Source organism: Mugil cephalus, chromosome 21 (genome assembly GCF_022458985.1).
Source record: "Mugil cephalus isolate CIBA_MC_2020 chromosome 21, CIBA_Mcephalus_1.1, whole genome shotgun sequence".
Lineage (NCBI taxonomy): Eukaryota > Metazoa > Chordata > Actinopteri > Mugiliformes > Mugilidae > Mugil > Mugil cephalus.
Window position 1 is genome coordinate 19,783,027 of NC_061790.1, and position 25,236 is coordinate 19,808,262.

The window sequence follows — 25,236 nt, forward strand, 5'->3', positions numbered from 1 at the left end:
GAGCTCTATAAACTGCATCTGCCCCAGTCGTCCTCCCCTCCTCCAGTTGCCCACTCCTACCTAGATGAATAATTCACCAACCTGCTGATGATTCCTCTTATACTCTCATACTGTCACATAAAATCATCACCTATATGTTATATTATTAGATTCTATGTGTCTCCTTCAGCTTGATGTATCTATGACAGAAGTTTGTTTATCTTGTTTCTCCTGCTCTTCTTCTCTCTCTATCTTCTCTGTTTCTATCCGGCTGGCCTTCAGCAGATGGGTCCCTTCATATGAGCTCGGTTCTGCTCAAGGTTTCTTCATGTTAAAAGGGAGTTTTTCCTTGCCACCGTCGCCCTCAGGCTGCTCTGGAGGTTGCAGGCCGGATTTTGTAAAACGTCTTGAGACAAAAGTGCAATATACTTGTGGTTCCCAGAGTTTCTAAAAGTAGAATGGGAGGTAGAGCATTCAGCTATCAGGCTCCTCTAATGTTGGACCAGCTCCCAGTTTGGTAGTGGCAGACACAGTCTCTACTTTTAAGATCAGATTTTACCTGACCCATCCCTTAGTTATGCTGCTATAGGCCTAGGCTGCTTGGGGACGACTCATTGAATGTCCTCTACTCTCTCTTCTCTGGCACCAAGCTCCTGTCCTCTAATCTCATATAATTTATTTTCCTAACATCTGTGTCTCCCTCTCTCCCCTTTCCTTTGTTTTAACCATAGACAGACAGTCACACATCAATGATATTTTGTAGATATTTTCGACCAGCCATCGAAAGTAACTATTTTTCAATTTTATTATTAGCAATTACTTGTTTTACCACACATCAAACAGACTATTCCACACAGCAACTTATAATTGCCACTCTGCCAGAGGGTGACTTCTGTAACTGACTCCGAGGTCAGGACCTGAAACGTCTGTCCACCGAAACTGCTCTCAACACCTTGGTAGCGCTGGTTTTCCCCGTTGGCACTGCTGTGGAGATCTGAGCTCTCAACCACAGCCTTGGTCCCCAGCAGTGGTTCGGAGCGGCATCAACGAAGTCCTGTGCATAAGTAAACTCATATTGTGAGGTTGTGAATCTAAACAAACCTTAATTGTACTCGCTTAATCTTTAATTTAGTAATTAGGTAACATTTAAGTCCTCATTTTAATTTCTGTCGTTAAAACTTATTAATTTTAATTCTGTCCTCATCCTTTTCAATATACCTATACCAACTGTTGTGTTACATCATAATTCATATTATTCATAATATTGTTTCTTATTCATTATTTACCATTTATGTAAATAAATCATAACTTAAGTTGTTGTCAGAAAGGTCCTCGTGAACTGGAAATAGATGATCACTGTACTGAGAGCTGACACCTCACATATTATGAGACTGATTAATTACTAATAATTGATATTGTAAGTGGCTTGGTTCTGGGACAGCATTCTTTAGACAGATAAAACTAAGATCAACCTGTACCAGAATGATGGGAAGAAGATCATATACAGAAGGCTTGGAATACCTGACGATCCAAAGCACACAGCATATTCTGTAAAACCTGGTGGTGGCAGTGTGATGCATGGGCATGCATGGCTTCCAATGACACTGGGTCACTAGTGTTTATTGATGATGTGACATAAGATAGAAGCAGCCACATGAATTCTGAAGTGTATAGGGATATATTTTTTGCTCAAATGCAGTAAAGGCCTGGCAAAGCATCACCAAGGACGAAACCCAGTGTTCGGTGATGTCAGCGGGTCCCAGACATCAGGAAGTCATTGCCTGCGAAGGATTCTCAACAGTACTTAAAAAATGAACATTTTATTCACAATAATGTTAATTGGTCCAATACTTTTGAGACTTTATATTTAAATGGTTGCCATTCTTTAAAGTTTCATAGGATATATTTCTTCAACCACTTGAATTAAACCTGAAAGGCTGCTCTTTCAACTGTTTCATTTCAAATCCATCATGGTGGGATGTAGAGTCCAAATCATGAATGTTGCACGTTTCTGTGTGGGCAGACTGCTGGACACTCACAGTAGGACCAAAGGTCTCCCAACAACACATTCCCCAAATCATCACACTGTCTCTGCCAGCTTGACTTTTTTCCATTGTATTCTGGTGTGTTCCTCAGCTAATGGGTGCACACCAACCCATCCATCCAAGTTTTTTCTTCTCACATATGAGAAGAAAAAACTTGTTGCTTTATGAATCCTAACCTCTGTCAGGTACCACGATATGTTTCACCTGCCATAATGTTTTGGCTGTTCAGTGTACATAAGACTCGTAAGACCACGTAGAGAACCCAGATATGCAACAGAGCATAAACAGAAATAGGACTTAATTCTGTAATCTTTATTTTGATAATGCAATCACCACATTTGATGTAATGGTTGCACAAGAAAGCAGTGTCCAAATACAGAGCATTTCTACTTGTGCATCCAAACACAGGCAGTTACAAAAAAAACAAAATGCCATGAAAAGCATCATCGTCTGAAGCATGTGTTGGTTTACAATTAATACCAAATACATCATAATACAGTTTTGCAATATAATGTGCCTTTTAGTTCCATGTCTTGGTTTTTCTTGTTATGCGTACATTTTTGTATATCTTTTAAAATTTGCTTTTACAACATGTAGCAGTTGCTTTTGCTGCATTCAATCTAGCGCAAAGCTTCGCTTAATGTGAACAGCACAATCTGACAGATATTATGCATACACAGATAATGACTTCATTAACATGGGTCCAGGAGTACACGAGAGCATCAAAGTATCACCAGATAGAGGTAAATAGCAAGAACATGTGTTGTGGTTTGTGGGCATACCACTGTAGCTACCACTGTTATTTGTACCAGTGCCAGTGACGGCCACCTGATGCTCCAACTACGTAGAATTGTCATTGTCCCAACTTGTGCACTTTCAGTAATATGGTAACAGCAATGTGCTTTATGATTGCACACCCATCCTCTCGTTTCATTGATGTTCCATTTATGCAATGGAGTAGTTCCTTCTCTTCTCTTACAATATGTGCAGTGGCAGACATTCATCACTCTTCCACTTCAACAAAAACTAGGACAGTAAGCCCTGAGATAGTGTTTCAACAGGCAATTTTGGACAATGTGTTGAGAGAATGTCTTAGGTTGGGAGATGTTGAGTATCATTTTCTTTTCTTTTTTTAATCATATATATATATATATATATATATATATATATATACATATATATATTTTAGGAAGGCAGTGATGCACAAAATACCCTTCCCCTCAATTCCTGCTTTCCTCCCATTTTTCTTTAGTGTATAAAGTTCTGTTACTGCTGGCAAGGGACAAGGCATTGTATAGCCTGGAGATAGAGTTTGACGGGATCATTGAAATGGCAGATTTTATAATACGCTGGAACTCTAACTCAGCCTCTGAAACATCTGTTAGTTTACATTCATGGTCATATATGATCGCAACTGAAAATATATGTAGGTCACACTGCTGTAGACCATACTTTTCCTGCAAAAATTTAAAACAATGGGTATCATTTTCACTTCCATTTAGTTTCAATAAGCAACACAGAAAGCAGCATGACAACAAACAACGTGAAACTATTTCATTTAGGTCAACTGTGTCACGTGTATTACAGTTCTACTTTTCTATTTCTTGTCCTTTTTCGTTGCGTGCAACCATGTTGGTTGCACATACTCCATGTCACACACAGCAGTGTTAGCGCACCACTTCTCATTCCAATTCACTGGTGCATTCATATTTGATAATATTATGCATCTATATGTATTCTATTAATCCAGTGATTCAAGACAAGAAGGTATGTGACTTGTCCTGCGTGGCAGTTTGTATAGCTAACACAGCTCAAAGTGTGTCTAAATTCCTCCCTTTAAATGGCAGAAATAAATATAATTCTGAATTTTGTTGTTATAAATCTGAAAACACATTTTGGTCCAATTTTCCCTTAGCCCTCATGTTTTTCTCATTACAATGCATCCTCACTTTCACTGTATTTTCGGTAACAAGTGGTGTTGGTCTAAAGAGTGTGACCAGTATTTTATGTGTTGGATGCACAGTAAAACACAAAATATGCACCAGGCAAGCAGGCAATAAGGCATGGACATCAAAAGGAGTTATTTTCAGAACTGCTATTTCTAAGCTAATCGGCATTCCATTATGTTCCAGAAAAAGATATATGCATCCAGATGTACTCCAAAATGGATGTAAAGAAGCACACATTCCTTCATACCACACTGGGAGGTCAGTCTATACAATTATGCATAAATGAAACTAATATTCACTGTCACAATGATAATGTCATCATTTATTATACATATGAATCAGTGAATATTAGTGAGGTGGTTGCACCAGTTCTTGCATTTATACAACACAACTTATGTCCATTGGATCAAAGGGGCACAGTGAATATTGAACATTGCACAGTATACAGCACAAAGGGACAGGTGTCCCTGCTTAAGCACACACAGGAATAGGGTACACATAAGGCACTGATGGTGGTATTTAATACCTCCTTTTTAAGAGTCTATGGACCCATCTGAATATGCAGCTCTGTATCAAATGTCTTCTCACAGTCATTCTCTTTGGTCTGCTCTAGAGTGAACTCATTTTGTGGCCTAGAAGCTTCAACAAAGAGTGGAAAATCAGACAAACTGGTGTTGCACTCCTTTTCTTCATACTCCCCTTCATCCTTCCTTTTTCCTTCATCTGCAGTAGGTGGGCTGCAGTCGAAAGTGGGCGTGCTGTAGCCATAGGCCTCGCTGTGAGGCCGCTGAGTCTGGTTTGGGATGTTCTTCTTCAGGTCCCGATTCCTGCTGCGCTTGGTCATCTTGGTGACAGAGCCCAGGCGGTTAAAAATATTGTCTTCAGATGTGGTCTGGTGGTTGGAGCCAGGGTCGCACTGCTCCGCCCCACGTAGCCGAAGGTTGTATAGTTTAGTATCAATGCTCTCCTGGGATGAGGTATTATAGTTGTTGATGTCTAGACTGTTGAAGATTGCACGCCGCTCTGGGGAAAGCATGTCTAGGGACACAGCGCGCTGGTCCAGGCCCAGCTGCCTTCTCTCCATGCTCCGAATGGTAGCAGCTCGCTGAAGCTTGTCGTGAACCTCAACACTCATACGCCGACGGGTCTCCCGGAACTCTGCTCGTACATTTGCTTTCCACTCAGCTGCATGAGCTTTGATTTCTCCAACCTCAGCAAAGACAGGTTTAACAATTATTATGGCCTGTGTACTTTGTTCAAAAGTAATGATGCTTAATAAAGAAAATAAACGAAATTCTAAAAATTGATGAGAGAATCTCTACCTTAACTGTATTAGATTCTATGATTATTGATAAGAGCATACCTCTTCTTTCGTCTTTTTGGACAGCACCCTCAGCCAGTCACCAATCATGTTCAGCACCGCTGCAAAGTAGGCCAGACCACCCAGGATCCAGAACCATACTAGTGGTCTATACCACTTACGGTACTCAATCCTCCGGTCTCCCCCTGATCAGAAATCAAGAAATGCATAAATTAAGAAATTTCACCGTGAAACTAACAGCATACATCTTCATCTTTACCTTTCAGGATATTTATGCAAACAGTAATAAAGTAGTAGTGTTTTGTTTTAGCTCACAGTCACTGTTTACTGTCAACAACTAGCTGTTTGACTTATTTCCTTTATTATTCCATACAGTTCTTTTTTTCTGTGCTTTCAACTATACACCAATCTGCTCCATTTGAAGTGACGTTTTCAGCTTACCTTTATTAGTTTCTGTTTTAGAAGGAATCCTTAGATGGCATTTTCTGTTGTATTTTTCACTTTCTCTACTTCTTTTGTCTGAGTTTAGCGTTGTCATGTGATGTGTAGCTTATTGTTTTGTTGCTTGCAAATGGTACTTAAGTCATCTGCCTTTATATAAATGGAATGAGGCATTTAATTGCAATTTAATTGCTAAGTGCCTGTGATAATAAATCACACATCTTTGATCATGCACCCTATTAGGGTGCATGATCAAAGATGTGTGATTTATTATCATCAGGCGGGTAAAACCCGATTTGGCAGTCACGGCATATTTCCCCCCATACCTCTTGAGGGCAGTTGTTGTTTCTTCCCCCTGTGCAGATCATAGCTGTTCCCAGTACTGTGCTCCAGGTCAGAGATTTCAGTTGTACCTTGTTTCCCAGTTTGAGAGCCGCATCTTCAAGTGTCCCAATTCCCATAGAGACCACTTCACCTTTCAACTCTTTGTATTTCTCAAGCTTCTCCAGCTCCTATTGCTTGATGCTACTATCTGTAGGATACACTATTCTGTTATTTATCCACAACTACTATAGAGCTCTGGGTATCACGTGACATTTTTTATTTACGCCACCATATTGGCAGGGAAACTCAGAGGAAAATAAATGGCACCAGCGCTGATTTCAGGCTGTCAGAGTTCACTGCACTTTAAACAGGTAAAGGTAAAACTCAACAGATTACATATCACAGACTCTTATCATGCCCCAGGTGCGCATTGCTGCACCTGGGGCCGGCGGGCTGAATTGGAGTATCTGGATATAAAGAACTATCTCATTAACTTTTCTTCCTCTACTCTGGAGTCATTAAGTGTGTATAAATGCACAGCTTAATTGAGCTACGAAAATTTGACTTTCTGAATGCAGCCCTTGTCTCAGTTTATATGCAACAGAGATAATCAAAAAACTGACTGGAATTCCTCCTCCACTCTAGGTGGCGATATGTTTGTGGTCAGCAGGTTAATACGACTCCCCCTCCTGACCTAATACGTCATAAAATAAACAAGACTCATTTATACAGCAGACCAGCATTTCAAACAACAACCAGATGGATAAAAGTACAGTGTTTTTAATCTCATGTAGATAAGATGTGCACTATTCCTCAGGTGGTTTTTCTACTGGCTGTGTTTACCCTGGGTGAACAAAATCTGGGTGTCTTATTTAGATAAGGAGAACTCCAATTTTAGTTAAAGTTGGATTAAGGCAATAATTCAGTTTTTGCACGTGCACGTAAACGTACTGACTGAAAGTACGAGAGCCTGGAGGGGTCCAAATGGATGCAGTCAGGCTTTCTGATGCACATCCAGTGTCAGCTGGAAAATGTTTCTTTGTCATAACGGCAGCATAATGTAACAAGCTAATCACTGAGCTTAATAGTCTGTTATATGCCAATCTTTTATGACATCAACACACAGATAATTCTACTTCCCTCAGTCTGTGCCAGAGCTTGGAAACGTCTTGTAGAGAGCTCATTTTCATCTTTTGTGATTTTTCTCTCTTTTGGTGCCTCCTTAGAAGGGCCAGTCTCCTGCCCAGGCAACTGTTTTGGTGTTTTTTACCCCCGCAGTTTCCAGTGCCTTTTGTTCACCTTTTGGTTTTTGTACTCTTTACATGACTTTTTGTATTAAACCTGTTCTTATTTGCTATGTTCGAGTTTCTTGGTCTCTTGCATGGACTCCTGCTGGACTGTCCCACATCCCTTTTTAATCCATGTCATAAACTTGCCTTTATGAATGGACATGCTGAATAAACAAGATATAACTACTGGAAAATGCTGGATTCTGCCCCTGATAGAAAGTGATCGTTACTAAAGAGAAACCCATTTTCTTGAGGGATCTCACTGCTTCGTTTTCTTGTTTTATTGCTTTAATCCACATCTCCCATCTTGCAGGATCTTTGGGAATCCTATAAAATGATTTACACTTTGCTTGACTATTATGACATCCTGTGCCAGAACAGCCCCAGGCTAATTAGTTAGTTGCCTGCAGTTGTCAACTGAATAATTATTATAAGTACACTTTCCTGCCAATATGGCGGCGTTGTGATTAAAGGCGCAGGGTGACGTTAGCTCCCGGAGCTCTGTGTCCAGTTGGTTAGCCATCACCAGTTTGTCCTTGGCTTGGACCTTAGCTCAGACATTCTCCACTGCCTATGGAGTGGTCTCCCATGTGACCTTAGAGTCTAAACCCTGCACAGATATTTCAATAAACTATGACAGCACCTTGGTTATGGTATTCCATATACACGCTCATGCATTGGGCCATGTGCCTTCTAATCTAATTAGCAGTGATGCCTGACAGGAACTTCCATGTTGTACATAGACAAGTTATTGGCAATTGGATGGGACTGACTTTTCCCTTCAGGGAATCATTCAGGATCACAACTGTATGGCATTCAGTTAGCCATTGAGGGTGGGTTCCTGCTGGTTCATTGCTGCCAGTTCATCATGGAGTGCAGTTAACTTCTTTAGCCAGTAGATATGGATTGTGCCAGGGCCTGGTGCTGTAATGTTCTTCATACATACTTTTTTTCCCCCTTTCTTTCTTTTGTTTTTCTTATATATCCTTTCTTGGATACACATACACACATATTTAATTATGTGTTCTACCACTCTCAAGCAGTGACTCAGATCTGTATGAAAATCGATTAGACAGATCACCAACTACAGACATATGCCACGCACTGAACAAGAGAGAGATGTTGATCAGCTGCGGTCACGTGCTAATGATGTGTTTGGCAGATTTTTTGACAGTGAGGAGAGGGAGGCACCATTCACCACTGATCATCCAATCAAAATTCAATACACTGCTGCTGACTATACTCACATGGTAAGCATAGTCAGCAGTATGCGGTATGCTGTCCAAGATATTGTCATTGTGGGGTGAAATGACATAATTTGATGTCTTTGTGCTGATAATATGTTTTTTTTTTTACATTCAAAATAGGTTGTAGTTATATTATTATGTATATTTCCTGTGAATGATATGCACTCACCTGCTACATAGTCACCTATTCCAACTGTTGTTAGAGTAATGACAACAAAATATGTTGACTCCAGAGCTGTCCAGCCCTCAATGTGCTTGAAGATCACAGCTGGGATGGTTACAAACAAGATGCAGCCAGCAAGGATGAAGAGCAGGGTGGATGTCACTCGGATTTTAGTTTGACTGATCTGGTTGTGTTTATTCTGAAACACACACACACACACAGACACACAGCTTAGAAGTCCTACTAAAATCAAGCACTTACCAAGAGCAAATTTGCAAACCCCTCTTGGAGTGGGGTCATAGACTGTAGAAATGCCAGAGTCTGTGTAGTAGGCTTACTGATTAAAATGCTGTCTATACCTCTTCCAGTTGCAAAGAAATACACACTATACATATTTTCCCTATGGAAACGCTTCCTGTCAGTCCTTGTGATGTCACATCCTGTTTCCTTAGCACCAACTGAGTGACTAAAACAAAACTTCTCAGAAAAATGGACACTTTACAACGTTATATTAACTACCTAAAATGTCAGAAACCATCCTTTAAAAAATATTTTATGTTTACCTTAGTGTTTTAGTTTGACCCAAATGCAGGAGATGGGGCTTATCACTTATACTACAGCCAGCCACCAGGGGGAATGGTTACCATTTTTTATGCAGTCTATGGGTAGGTAGGTGGACATCAATCTCTCCTAAATTTACAACATGGCAGTGATGGGTCCTTACAGCACCAGTTATTGAAGAAAGAAAACACGATCAAAAAAAATAATCCTTCATTTACGAGTTGATAGACCCTAGTAATGTGATCTTCAGATGGGCAACCTGAAGATTCAACACTTTCCCTTCTTTTAGATTGTTTTGTTGGATATACCTAACATATATGACATGACTGAGTGACAACCTTCACAGAAGAACTGAAAGGAGTATTAGTATCAGCATCATTACATTCCTTGAACAACTGAAATCTAAATAAAAAGAGATGTACCTCAGTGTGTTTCACCATCTAGGTACAAAGCTATCAGTAGCAGACTGAGCAAACATTGAAATATAATATCCAATTGTGCTTAGATTTCATTTCACTATATAGTTCTGGGTGCCTTGTTCACTTGTCTTTTACTGTCTAGTATCACATGAAAAACATCAAATTCACAGTCATATCATTTCCACAAAGACGAATCATCCATTATAGAACATTTACACTGACTTACGCGGAACATTTTCTCCACCTTGGCAATGCTTTTGACAAATATGGTACCTAGCTGGTCTCCAACGCCGGCCAATAGGAATCCAAACAATGGGATGCCAAATATTGCATACAGAATGCAGAAAATCTTCCCTCCCTCAGTGCTGGGAGCTATGTTACCATATCCTGTGGTAGAAAAAGAAGAGAAAGGGTTGAATATAAATACCTGATGTAAACAAAAGCACTGAGCAAATGTAATCACATATTCCAATGGAATATGTTACTCAGTTGGTGTTTTCATGGAAATTATGGGAAATAAAAATGTGCAACTTCTGGAAAATATTAACAAAAAATAAAAACAAAACAAACAAACATAAAAAACATTCGTAACTTTAGCATTCATTTTGTCAAAGGTTGCTTGGACGATGTGATTTGACCAGAATTTGAACCCCAGTGTCAAATGTGGTAGTCAGCGTTGCCAAACACTGTACTATCCGGCCATATGTCTCACAATGTTGAATCAAACAAATGTTTCAAATTCACAGTTCCTTGTTGGGTCCATGCTGTATCTCCTCCAAAAAGCAGGACTGGAAAACAGAAAAGTAAATTCTTGGCTACACTTGCTGTTAGTCAGTCCTTTCTTTCAAACCAAGAAACTTGACTTATTAATTTGACTTATTAATATCCCACTCTCTCAACTTCCAACCTTTCCTCCAAAGACATTGAAGAAAATGGATCAGAAGAAATCCACCTTGTTCATGCTAATGCCGCCATAGTTGAACTTCTTCTCCACTTCACTCTGGCACCAGCAGCACTTCTGACCAATGACCAAGGCCCTGAGGGCTGACTGGATTTAGCCCAAATGATTAGTGAATGACAGGGGTGTGACATGACACCTGTCAATCAGTTACAAGAATTAAATGAATGCAAGCAGACAAGGAGGCACTGGGCCAAAGACCAAGAAAGACCAAGCATCTAAAGGTGAAGCGAGCAGGCATCTGCTAGCATAAATTCATAGTAGTGATGCAATACACAATTTACCTAAATTGAATTAAATTAACTAATACAGAGAGTAAAATAAGTATTGAACATATCACAATTTTTCATAGTAAATATATTTCTAAAGGTGCTATTGACATGAAATTTTCACCAGGTGTTGGTAACAACCCAAGTAATCCATACACAGAAAGAATTGAATTTTTGGAGTTTAATGTCAGCTCTATTTCTGTGCAATACCACTATATGCATCAACACGAAACAAGAAGCGTGCAGCCAAATTGGAAGCATTAGAATTAAAATATGCAGGCGTCGACGCAACGTAATTTTAACGACTACACAGCTCTACAGAAGAAATTGACAAAAAAAAAATTGACTCTTTTTGGAAGCGCCGGTCTGAATTTCTCATGCATAAAACAAGGCAAAATTACTATTTTAACTTCTCAAACCCCAGTCATTTACTGGCAATGAAACTTTGGATAGATGAGCACTTTGCTGATATTTTTTGCATTAAAGACAAAAATGGTACTATACAATGTGATCCAGAAAAGGTAAATGCTTCTTTTGTCTCCTTCTATCAGGAGTTATATAATTCGGAAAGTAATTTAGACAATCATGTCTGCAATAATTTCCTAAACAATATTAAACTATCCCGTCTTAGTAATGATGACTCTGTAAAGCTAGATAACCCTGCCACATTGTAAGACTGTGAGGCAGCTGTTAGGGATATGCGTGAAGGTCGATCACCAGGCCCAGACGGAATTCCACCTGAATTTTACCTCAACTTTTGGCACCCGATCAGCCCACTGTTAGTGGACATGATCCAATACTCAATCAGAGTGGGATCCTTTTCTAGGGATGTTAATTCTGCATTAATTTCACTGCTTCTTAAAAAAAGGTTAAGGATCCGGTTGAATGCAGATTTAAACATTTACGCGAAATTATTGGCCGGCAGCTTCAAGGCCACAGTTGGTTCATAGTGATCAGACAGGCTTCATAAAGTCTAGACTTGCTACGGATAATGTTTGCTATGGAAAATTATTACATGTCATAGATGGTGCCCGGGGCCCGGGTTTCCCTGCTGCCGTCCTTTCACTAGATGCAATGAAGGCCTTTGACCACCTGGAATGGCATGCTTGTGGTCAGTGCTTGAGTTTATGGGGTTTGGCTTGCCATTCATTAATATGATAAAGGTGCTGTATAATAACCCAATAGCTGTAGTGTTCACAGGTAAAACTGGCTCTCCTCCCTTTGCTCTCTCGAGAGGTTCAAAACAAGGCTGTCCTCTTAGCCCTCTGTTTTTCACCCTTTCTCTCTAACCACTAGCACAAGCTAGTGTGCAAATGTATCCCACATGTTTTATAAAGTGTGTCAATCTGCGGGGAGCACAAGCGGTTTCATATCAAGATTCTACTGGTTCTTATTGCAGCATTCTTACAGTCCTCTGGCATTGGACACGATGTGGAGGAGAGATGTTCCAGATTTGGAACCTACATTTGACTGGGATAAAGTGTGGGCTTAGCGTCCAGAAAACCTGATCATCAGCAAATACATTATAATTATATACATAGAGTTTATTTAACTCCTACGACGCTTCATTTGATGAAGGTTATTAATGATCCTACTTGTACTTTCTGTTCTTCCAAAGTGACTGGCACTTCATATGTTTTGGGACTGTACCCCAGTGGCCACATTTTGGAAGATGGTTGCCTTTAACTTCTAAACCTCTGAATTGTTTAAAGTCAGATTGCCGTGTTCATCTGCCACACTCATTTTGAAAGACCTGTCAAGGCTGGGGTTGACACTGGTCAAGAAAAGAACAGTGTTGGTTGGACTTACGGCTGCAAAAAACCTCCACATTCACTCTCTTTTCAAGCATGGGTTTCAACATATGTGGACATTGTTTATTTGGAGTTGTCGACTGATAGAGTCCACGGAGCAAAAGAGTCAGCAATAGAGGTTTGGCATTCACTCCTAATTATCCTGTGTGGGTTTCAGGAGTAGTGCGACTAAGATCGGAAGATCTGGATCCAGATCTCTGGGTGGGTGGGTTACATTTGTGTTTTCTCTTTTTTTTTTCTTGTCCTCCTTTTATATTTATTATTTTTACTTTAGTTGTTTGTTCACATATCCATATATGTGAATATGTATGGGTATGTATATGAATGTATAGTTTTGCTTTATTTTTTTTTAACATGCATATTTCCATTTATATTTTTTTTTTATATTCTTTATGTCTTGAAGCTTCATTACCAACAACAAAGGCTTTTGTACAAAGTATCAGTAAATGTGTTCAATACTTTTTCCCTCTGTTATTTTACTTTATTACACGTAATTTAATTTCTTAACTTATTTGTTTTGGTTTATTTCTATGTATGAATTACTTGGGTTGTTACCAACACCTCATGTCAATAGCACATTTAGAAATATGTTTACTATGAAAAATTGTGATGTGTTCAATATTTATTTTACCCACTGTATAAACCACTACATGCAAAAATCACAGTACCTATAGTTGTGATGACAGTTCCAGCAAAGAAGAAGGCACTGCCCAGATCCCAGTGGCTGGAGTTGTAGGAGGTATCACCAACTGGATTCACTCCAGCATTCACAGCCTCCACAGAGTGCTGGGAAGACAAGCAGAGACAGAGACACATAAAGAGAGCCTATCTCACTGTGCATTAATTCCACATCATTGTAGTTTACACTCCTTAATGCACTTTGAGTTGTTGTTGTTGATACTGTTGCATTGCTGCTAATGTGTTTTGATTTTGGTTTAAAGTCAGCCTGGATCACACAAACAAATCAAGCTTTTGTACTTCTGCTTTGGAATGATTATGGAAATAAAGGAGCCCAGTTTTCTCCTCTGATCACAATCACTATCCATTTTATCCATTTGTTATTGCACGTTTTGACTTAGTATAAAAGTAATACGTAGTTTATCAGTAATATTTGTTTTCTTGGGAGTGACTGTAAGGTAACTACAACGTTCAATTCATGAGAATTTTCGCTTATAAGATTGGTAAGATGTTGCTTGGTGATCAGTTCGCTATGGCGCAGAATTTGTGTTCATTTTCAAAGGAATTTGTTGTTCTATACACAGGTATATTTAGGTTAGAATTGCTCTTGTTAACATAATATCACCTCAGAGGAATATACCCAACTGAATCCTATTTACTAAAATTGCAATTTACTTATTTATTTGAACTCAACTGGCATGAGTCATGACTGACTGAAATTGCCACTGGTAGCAACTTCCGACTTCTAGAGACTTCTAGACGTCTCTATCCATGAAGAAGATTTTCCAATTAGTGGGTATTGTGATTGTACTGTCTCTTCCAATAGTACTGATTATCGTGTCCCATGTACTTCCATTAGTAAGACTTGTGGTTAGTAAAACAGCCAAGATGATGACAGGACATAGTAATATGACGCATGGACCACAGCCAACGTATGATCACAGTCAGTAGATACATATATACATATATACCTATATATACCTTTCCCCTGTTGATTTGATTATGCCAAATCAGCAAGCATGGCAGGGAACGTAGTGAACTGTAAAACTGAAAAGAAACTGTTCCAGACATTCTTCAATCAAAAATGGCAGTCACTGGAGTCTTGTTTCAAAGTTTTATTTGCAGCAAGGAGCTGATACATGCCCTACAGCAAGTACAGAATAGACTGACGACAGTGATGTTACAGTCACTTTTATACACTAGATCCTGTCCTAGGATGGAGACAGCCTTGTTCAAGAGACAGGCCGTCAGTGTGATTGGAATTCAACTGATCATAACAAAGGAGCTGTAGGTTGGATGACTCTTCTATTTGGTGTAGAGGATAAGAAAGAATATCTTGTGTGACAGTTTAACTTCTGTATTTTTCCAAACCAAACCATGAAGGAAATGAAAAACTGTATATTCAAGATCTCCAAACAATATCAACTGTCATATAGACCAATCTAACTGCACAGGTCCAAATAGTTTTAAGTTATTATAGAAATATGTCAGATAATTACCCCTTACTTCCACCACCAGTTCAAATATGTTTTGAAATATTACATATACTAATAATACCAAGTGGAAAAAAGCAGTTGTTGCTGAAATTCATGCTTTGATTGAAAAATTTAACTTTGGAACGGCACATAGTGTCACTTGCCTATCTTTATGACTTTGTACAAACAGTCCATATTTATTGTGGGATAGTGGGTTTTGTTAGTGTGTTACTGATCTGATTGTTGTTTAGTTTGTATCTTTTGCCCTTTAGTTCCTTTCCTCTGTTCTTAATACGTTCTTTGTCACTTGTCACTTTTCTTGTCATCATCCTCTTCTGTTTTCCCATTCATTTTTGCTCTAATATTCTCTCCTGTACTTTTAGTATGTAAGTTTTTTCTCAATGTTTGTAACAAGCCAATTTACCATGACACAAAGGGTGCCATATGCTCAATATTTTTATGCTACTTTACTTATGACAATAGGAGTGTAATAACAGAGAAAGAAGCCTGCAAAATTACTGCCCAGAAGATGAGTCCCAACAGATCTGAATGCTTGGCAACAAGCAGTGCCAATGGGAATGCCCTCTGAGAGGTTGTCATGAGAAGCCCCAGCTTGTACCAAAAGTCTTGAGTTCTGATTGGCTAATGCAACACATGGTAGGCACAAACCACTGTGCTCCAGATCAAGTGGTGCAAGTCCAAATAACAAGGTGCATTCTGAAGATTTCCTCTTATGGCTCATTGTTTATTGTAGCACACAGTTGTGTAGTAATTATACACATTCTCCCTTTCACTGCCACAAACTCAGTTAAATTACATCTTTCATCAAAGATCAGTTGCGTTCATTTGACTCATTCTCAATGTTTATGATTTACTGATGATTAATTCTTATTTAAACTGTGTAGTTTATGTGTTATTATATAAACGCAGTAGACATACACTGTAGTATAGTGTAATTATTTTGAACCGTATCATGTGAGTTAGAGAGTGGGGTATTCAATCTCAAGTGAATCTCAAAACAAAAAAAAGTCAAGACATCCTTCCCACAACTGCATCACGAACTACAGACTACAGTGGCAGTGAAAACATCTGTACTTAATATATATTTAGACTTAATATACTTAATATATATTTAGACTGCTTCTCTTCTATAGACCCCTGTGAGCTTATACATTTGCTTCATGAAAACCAGGGGTGTCAAACATACGGCCCGGGGGACAAAACTGGCACGCAAGAGTGTCCAATCTGGCCCAAATTTGCAAGGTCTGAATATTACATTAAAGACATTAACTGCAATTTTTCAATAAAAGTAACGGATATTCCTAATTTGTTCACTAAGGTTTCCACTGTTTTGGTCAGAGTTGCGGACATAACGCAACGCAACATCCAGAACTAAACAGAAGATGGCAGCAATGAGTCAAAATTGTCCGTAATTACCCTACCACGTCAAAAAGCCTGACAAGTTTAAGGTTACTGTCATTAAAATAAAATCCTCAATATACCAAATGGCCTTGCCCAAGACATTGAACTCAAAGTTTCTCCCAGTCCTTGCAATAAACAAATAGGTACAAATCCATTTCTCATGTATTTAGCCACCCATAGTTGTTTTATTTCAGAAACTCCGAAACAGTTGTTTCTTAACAGTTGTAATTATTTTACCCAGAATGTTTTTCAAGGATTTTGAGTGAGGTTTTAGAATATCAAATTCAATTTATTCAGTTGAATTGAATAAAGACAGTGAGTTAGGGAAAGAGAGATGGAGCAATAAGCTATAAGAGGAAATTACAGTATATCAACCCCCTATTAGTTGAAACCAAAGCATGTCTTCAAGACACAAATGATTTATTGACTTGTAAATTTCTATTTCTAAATTCAGACAAAACTAAAGTCTTTAAATTTGGCCCTTAGCATCGCAGAGATTGACCATCTAATCTTATATCTTGGCCCAGAGTACTACTGTGAGTCATTTTTGTCCAGAATATGCTCTTAAATTGCACATAAACCAAGTCACTACAACTACTTGTGTAATATTATGAAAAAAGGAATGTATTTTTCCTTTTGAATTTCCCCAATGGAAATCAATAAAGTATTATCTCATGATTTCCTAGTGTGACACTGCTTGTACTGTAATTCACACGGTCAGACACGCAGTATCTGTCAGATACTGCGTGTCTGACTGTGTGTCAGACAGACATAGGCAAGTGATGTACCACTTCCTCCAAATACCCGAGTATCTGAGGGTCAAAACTTGTGTCGGTGTACAACGCCAAATACAACAGGCTATCAGACAGGTTTTCCGATGCAAAACGTAAATAGTCCTGACTGACAGTATTCTGCCACATCAGCTAGGCAACTCAGTTCTGCAGCAGTCTCCTGGTTTGAAGTCACCTGTGTTGGCTCCTGCCTGCCATTGCTGCTCTATTACAATTCAAATAGAGTGTGAACTGAACCCCCAGCTGCTCCCATTGCAACTGGTACTGGTGTGTGAATGTGTGAGTAAATGGGTAGATGTGTCTCTGACTGTAAACTGTAAGTGCTTTGAGAACCTTTCAGTGGGTAGAAAAGCGCTACATAAAAGCTACATAAGACCATTTACCATTTACCATGTGCCGTCAAGCCGGCAATAGGCAACAAGTTCAGCCAGTGTGGACAGCCACCTCATCTGCATCACATTTTGTTGTGCCTTTCTGTTTATGGCATATATATTTCGGTATTAAGTGATTTTGTTGCACACAGCAGAAACTGTGCTCATGAATGCTTCCAGGGTTCAAATTATGAGTTTTATGCATGTCCTGAGTAATAAATAATTTACCAGCTATTCATTCATTTTCCATAACAGCTTGTCCTCGAGAGAGCCACAAGACGGGGGCTGGAGACTATAGCTGTATTTGCATGGAAACTTTTTTCTCATTCCAACTGATATCATTTCGATTGAAGGTTTCAGGTGAGCTGTTTACATGTGAGGTGATCTATCCTGATCTGATGTTTACATGTACCACTCATTTAATCGGAGGTGTTAAAAAATACACTCCACGGTGCCATAGACCAGTTGAGGAAACATCACTCGAACGTCACTGCACATGTCAAGACAGAGCATACGCAGACAGAACAGAGTTGGAATTCACCGTTTACATCACTTTCGATTGTTTGGGAAAAGGAATATTCTACCTCTGTGAAACCGAATGAAATTTTAATTTGGGCCTGTATATTCCAAGTGAGGTATTGATATGAAACATTTTCATTCGGTTTGGGCTTCTAAACTAATTGGAATATTTGACTCTATGTAAACCCAGCTTATGTAACTGTCATTGGGTGAGAGGCCATCCTGGACAGGTCGCTAAGACAAAGAGACAAACAACCACTCATGCTCACGTGCGTGCCTACAGGCAATGTAGCATCACCAGTTAACCTAATAAACATGTCTTGATCTAAGGGAAACATCACAGGCTCTGGGAGAACATGCACACTCCACATAGAAAGGCCCCTGCTGGCCAGCAGGTTTCAAAACCAAAACATTCTTCTCTAGTGAGGCACCACAGCAAACCACTACACTACAAGTATTACTAATTAGAATAGAATAGAATAGAATAGAATAGAATAGAATAGAATAGAATCCAGCAACCCCTGTGACCCTAGTGCAGGATTGAGCGGTACGGAAGATGAGATGAGATGAGAATAGACTAGAATACAACAGAATGCCCTTTATTGTCATTATACAGTGTACAATGACACTGGAGAGCTTCTCCTCGTTATTGCAAATAAAATTCAAGTGTATACAAAATAGTGCAAAAAATGCATTATTTACAAGAGACTTACAAGATAAAGTTAAAGTACTTATATTAAAAAATATTTAAAAAAAGACTATATATATATATTTAGCAGCAGCTGTTAGCATGTATGGTGCACAATAGACAGAATAGCAGCGTCAATATAGCTAGAAGTCTGTTACTGCACATCCTATATTACACTGATTGTATGTGAGAGTTCAGGGTGGTGATGGCTCTCGAAAAGTTTTTCAGTCTGTCCATGCTCTGATACATCTGTAGCGCCTCCTAGAGGGCAACAGCTCAAACAGCTGAGTGCCAGGGTGTGAACTGTCTTTGATGATGTTACGAGCTCTGCTGAGGCACTGTGTGGTGTAGATGTCCATCAGGGAGAGGAGAGGGCAGCCAACAATCCTCTGGGTTGCCTTCACTGTCCTCTGAAGCCTCAGCAGCAGATTCCCTTCCAGGTTGTTCTTCCTGAGGACTCTCAGGAACTGCTGAACTACTAAGCCGTCTTTATGAGAACAGAGATGTTGTCTGTCTTATTGGAGATCTGGACTCCCAGGAACCTGAAGGTGTGGACTCTCTCCACACAGTCGCCGTTGATGTATAGAGAGGGCAGGTCGCTTCTGTCCCTCCTGAAGTCCATGATGATTTCCTTTGTTTTTGGGGTGTTTGATGTCAAGTTGTTGTCAACAAGTTGTTGTCAACTTGGCACTGAACAGCTCTAAACAACAGAATGGACCTCCTCTCTGTAGGCTGCCTCGTCTCCCTTTGAGATTAGTCCGACTACAGTGGTGTTGTCAGCAAATTTGACGAACTGTAGTCATAGGTGTAGTAGAGGCTGTACAGTAGGGGGCTCAGCACACAGTCCAGTGGTGAACCTGTGTCCGTGCGGAGGAAAGGTAGGGGCCAAGTCTCACAGTCTGGGGTCTACGAGATAGAAAGTCTTTGATCCAAGAACATGTGAGAGGGGGAGGCCCAGGGTGTCCAGTTTGGTGATCAAAATAGTTGTGTTGAATGCTGTAATCCACAAAGCATCCTGACATAGCTCTGCTGTTGAATTGAGTTTGGGGGGAAGACCTTGATGTGCTTTAGAACCAGTCTCTCTAAGCTCTTCACAATAATATGTGTGAGGGGCACAGGTCAGAAGTCGTTGAGGCTGATTTGTGGGTGATTTTTTTAGTATGGGGATGATGGTGGTGGATTTCAGGCAGGTGGGGATGACTGCTTGAGCAAGGGAAAGATTGAAAATCCTGTAGAAGATGTCAAACAGCTGGTGCTCTGAGCAACTTGCCAGGTGCTCCGTTTGGGCCAGCAGCCTTCCTGGGGTTGGGCTTCCTGCCAAGAGCACACGCCATTCTGCCCTTCTACGGTAAGTGGGGGAGGTGCTGGAACCTGGTGGGGGTGGGGGCGGTGGAGTGACGCTGCGGTGATTCAGATTGAGCAAAGAAGCAGTTAAGCATCTCTGCTAGCGTCTTGCTCAGGTCTCCTGGTGTCGCATCACTGCCTCAGAGAAGTTGGTGAGGCACTGTAGAACCTGCTACACCCCCCGGGGCCTGTTATCGGTGAGGTGGGACGCTACCATGTTCTTATGGTCCGCTTTTTTATTTCATTCTTTCAGGTCAGCTCGAGCAATGCTGTAAAGAGCTCTTCTGCCCGACCTGAAGGCAGTGTCGTGGGCCTCGAGGAGTGAGTTCACCTGGCTGGTCATCCAGGGTTTCTGGTCTGGATTACTTCAGGTGAGTGAGAGAGACCATAGCACATGTTTGAGCATTGTGTAGATTTCTAAAAAAAAACATCATATCAAAAACATAAATAATGACCTACTGTGCACACTTTTGGCGAAATTATTATATTTACATCTTTTGTGTATATTTTTGCCATTTTATTAGGTTGACATTGATGCTTCTGCTTCTTCTGCATGAGTTGCTGGGGTGTAGCGGTAGCTTTTGCTGCAGGGAGTGAGAAGAGATTTTTTTGAATTGTCCTAAGTGAGTTTCTTTTGTTAGAAATGGCATTCATCTTACTATATGAGATACAATGTCCTGTTTTATTGAGTGTCGGTATGATGTTGATTTTTTCTATAGCAGTGCAGTCACAGCAATTGTACGACGAGTTGTTTTGAATAAGGGTGGAGGTAATTGAAGGCCTAGGGGGAAAATGCATGGCCTGCTTCTACTCAACATAGATAACACAAGCACATATCACCTTAGATTCTGCTTTGTTCATGCCTTTTATCCATAAAGGAAAAAAAAAAAACATTTCTCTGAAAATTATTTTCAGCTCAACCCAACTTCAATGTTTTTCAAGGATGAATGGGAGCCATGTTTGTATAAACTATTCAGTGCGGTTTGTATTGAGTTCCAGGCTTACTGGCAGAGTGTGAAGTGTGTGTGAAGCTTAAATGGCATCAAATTGATTTTAAGCTTAGGTTTCAGTAGACCCGAATCCCCCAAAGAGACCATCAGCTGTTCTAACCTTGATGATATCCTCCAGCTCGTCCTGGGACACACACGGGTGTTTCTGCAGGAAGGCTGCCTTCTCTGCTGTGATGGTGATTTTCTGGTTATTTTCAAAAGGCTGCTCCAGAGCCCGAAACACCAAGCCACCTGCCACCAGGTAGGTCACCACCACTACAAAGACTGCTAGCACTGTTTTCAGTTTCATCATGGTGAAGGGGGCTGAGCCATCAGCCACTGCCTCAATGTTGGCCACCATGCTGGCAGGGCGAGAGGAGATGGAGACCCGTGGCAGAACACAGCCCATTGGGTTCTGCATGGTGGCCACACTGGCGTGCACCAGGCTTGACTGAAGCATGCCCGGCTGCACTTTCTTTGGAGGAACCAGGTTGGTCTGGACTGCCACTGAAACAAACAAGAAGAAGAACTGTGTGCTGCAAAATATGCATGATATAGTGATTAACCACACTGACGAGTTCTCTAAAAAGTAACAGATGGAAATGTCAAATTAATTTTTATATAATGTGGTAGTATATGTATCAGCAATACCTCTACAGTAATATATGAGTCACAGAGGCCATACTTTTACTTTTTTTACTTGTACTTCAGGGATATTCACAGTATTCGCTTCATTGTACTTGGGGCCTTTCTTTTGAAATCATTTTTTTTTTTAAATGTTGTAGTAGTATTATTATTCATCTGGATACTTTCTCCCCCGCTTGGCAGTAAAGAAAAGAAAAGACAAACCAAAAAAAAGACAATAAGAGCCATTCCAATTTATTGGGGAAATGATGTTCAGCTATAAAATATGACAACAGAGTATTTCCCCTGGTAACTCCACCTCTGTTGATAAATGCACTTCTAGACAGAAGGAACAGGAAAAAAATCACAAACAAATACATGACATCCCAACTAAAAAAAATAAATCCTGCTACGAGGTAAAAGTCTCACTGTTTGTCTCACCAAGTTTCCTGTTGAGTATGTGACATAGATTGACTTTAATGATCCACCAGTGGATCACTGTCAAGTCAGAGAAATAGTACCATATTGATAAGACTCTGATCACAGAACTAAAGCTAAAGGAATAGGATCTAAAGGTTATGGCCATTTACCTGGCAGGGAGGCAGTGAATGAAACACATCAAAATACATGTGCCCGTTGTTTTTTTTTATATATTCCATTAACATTAACAATAACATTTCTAACTTCCCCTTCACTGATCAGCATAGGTACTGTGCCCTGACAATCAATTCATTCAGCATGCTAGAAGTTTCAAATGCCGTATGACGATACATGTGATGCATGTCCTCTTGCAAGCCCTCACATTGATGGAAATGCTACACTACATGTAATGTGGATCAACCATTTAACACACAGAATCGTCTACACTGAAACATCTTTAGGCTGTGGATCAAACGTTGATTTTGTAAAAAACAAAATAAATTTTCTGAAATTCGAAAGACGAGGTGACAGTTGTCAAATGACTGACAAGATACCTATTAGAATCCACAACAACAACAAAAAAAAATAGTCAGGGCTGCAGAGACGCAATGTTCTCTAGCAGACAGGAACTCTTAATTCAGGGTATGGAGGTAGAAATGAAAAAAGCTGAAAATTACTTTGAGTTGTAATGAAGCCTTTTATATTAACTACTCACTTTTCCTGGCAATATTAAGTGCATTATATCATCAGACTCACATGACATGTATCCAAACTGTAAAAAATATCTATATGGGTGATTATGCTGGGACAACATAAATGTGGTTTAATAGATGTTTTAGTGTCAACAACACAGACTGTTCGTTGTGAGTGATGATTAGCTCCTAGTATGACTGAGCCCAGCACAACAAAGGAGGTGAATTTTTATATCTCTTCATCTAGTCACTAAACCCTATTGTTCAACAGAGGGTTGGGGAATTATGGTGAGTGGATCACTGTATGTGTCACTGTAACCACACACTTATTTGATATATCTGACCAATCAGTTCCAATCTATACAAAGATACGTGAAGCTTTCTTTGCACTGCTGCAAAGAAAGGCGCAACACTTGAAAATGAAGAGGGCTGTCATGTCTCCAGACAGGCCAGGAGCTGAACATTTATTATTTGAACTGCGGCTATAATGGCTGGGTAAACATGTTCCAACGCTGACGCTAAGGACGTGACACTCATGCAAGATTTGGGGGCATCCATCCACTGGTGGATGAGGTAATGTTTCAGCAAGACCTTTCCACTGCATCACACTGAAGCTTGTGTTGAGTGGCAATGTCTGGTTGGATTTTTCTGCAAAGCCTCTTCCTGGGCAGGATTAGCCTTTTGAATCATTTTTCTGGTGTCAACAAGACCCCCTACTGTCTGAAGCACTGCAGTAGCATATGCCCCCGTAGCAAACTTCAGTTTCAGCCTCTGCTGTATGCAGTTTCACTGGAAAGTCAATTTCTGGTCAGCATTAATCTTTCATGGCAAGCCTACAGGAGCAGCCTGGTTGAAATAAACATTGGCAAATCAGGTGTGGCTACAACCCAGAAATAGTTCAAGTGTTTGCACTATTTCATTTCAAAACATACAGCAATGATCAGAAATTAATTCTGACAAAAACGATTATGAAAATGCAGCAATATTGGCAATCTCGTTTTAAGACACATCGCAGCCTTTATGAAAATAGGATTAGAGATTTTGACCGTCTAACCTGGTGGAGGGTTCATGTTCCCTGGTTTTCGTGGATTCTCTGTTGGGAATTTCATCTTGATTCTTCTGGCTCTTGGTACTGCTGCCGGGGGAATAAATGTCTTTAATTTCTCCCAGTCGATTCTGTGGACTTTAACCGTGAGAGGATGGAGAAGTGTGATAGCAGTGAGTAGAAATACATCATCCCCCGTGTGTAGCTCTGTTGTACTGTCTCAAAGACTGGTCAGGTGAAGCGCCCCTTCTCTCTCTTCTCACTATCGCCGGTGCTCAGTAGCAACACCCTCCGCACGCCGCATCACCGTCTGCAATGTGTAGCCCTGTAGTAAACAGCGTGGGCGACAGCAGCGGGAGACGGTGCTCTGTTGAAAAATCCAACGTGTGCATTCTGATGGATTTTCAAGAGATGTATTTACGTCACGATGCAGCTGAACAGCAGCAACCCTGCACTGCGAGTTGTCAAAATCCACCACTCCCCGCACTACAGTTGCGCTTTACCCGGGCTCCACGCCGGGGCGCACTAACGCACCAGGCTTAACAGTTGTGAAAACGGGGAAAGGATCTTCAGAAACTCGACTAGAAGACGATCACCGAGACCAACAGGCTGAAATATGTCAAACAAATATCCCAATCCATCCTTCCATTTAAAATGTATTTGAACTCTCCCACTGCTGGTGTGAACGTACTATTAGATGTGAAATTTGCAAGGAAATGGTTGAGTAAGCTCTGTGTATCAAACAGTTCAGATGTTGGTGAGCATTGTATTCAGGTAAACATCTACAATTTACATCAGATAATAAGCAGTCTAGAATTTCCAGGAACAGTTTCATCATGCTGGTCCAGATGTCACAGTCTATGCTGCATCCTGGCTTTCTTCTGGGGAATCCTTCAGGTTAACTGTGGAGGAAATGGAATTTCCGTAAATTAAAGAAGATGGAGAATGTTTCTTTTTAAAGGTGGTAACCTGGCCTCCAAATTCACTAGACCCCAAACTGATCAGGTATCTGTGAGATGATCCACAGAGGCCCCTCCCCTCAACCCATAGGACCCAAAGCCCCCCCAATGACAACACTGTGTCACCACAGGACACCCTCAGAAGACCCATGTCCATTCTCTGATGAGTCAGATTTTTTTGGAGGCACAAGGGAGACATACACAATGTTAGGAAGGTGGTCATATTGTCATGCCTGGTGTATATCTAAATTTTAGCTGCTCCAGAGAGAGCATATACTTAAGGAAATTAATCATTTATACTAAACATTTGAGTGCAAAAGTAAGTGAGGCCTTGTTTTCAGTGTCTCGTGTAACCACATTGTGCAGCAATAACCGCTCAGAAGTTCAGGTAACTTCTGGACAGCATCTAACATTGCTCAGTACAAAACCATTTCACTTTTGAG

At 40.2% G+C, this 25,236-nt stretch overlaps 1 protein-coding gene across 1 annotated transcript; it reads right to left on the reverse strand.

Annotated features, from left to right (window-relative positions):
- Nucleotides 1–2,315: 2,315 nt before the first annotated feature.
- kcnk10a (potassium channel, subfamily K, member 10a) lies at nucleotides 2,316–24,643 on the reverse strand. The gene is made up of 7 exons (XM_047573031.1): nucleotides 23,844–24,643; nucleotides 21,175–21,560; nucleotides 13,445–13,562; nucleotides 9,965–10,125; nucleotides 8,765–8,957; nucleotides 5,337–5,479; nucleotides 2,316–5,183 (listed from the first exon to the last, which is right to left on the reverse strand). The coding sequence occupies exons 1-7, from the start codon at nucleotides 23,896–23,898 to the stop codon at nucleotides 4,515–4,517; spliced, it is 1,725 nt and encodes a 574-aa protein (XP_047428987.1). The 5' UTR covers nucleotides 23,899–24,643; the 3' UTR covers nucleotides 2,316–4,514.
- Nucleotides 24,644–25,236: the final 593 nt, after the last annotated feature.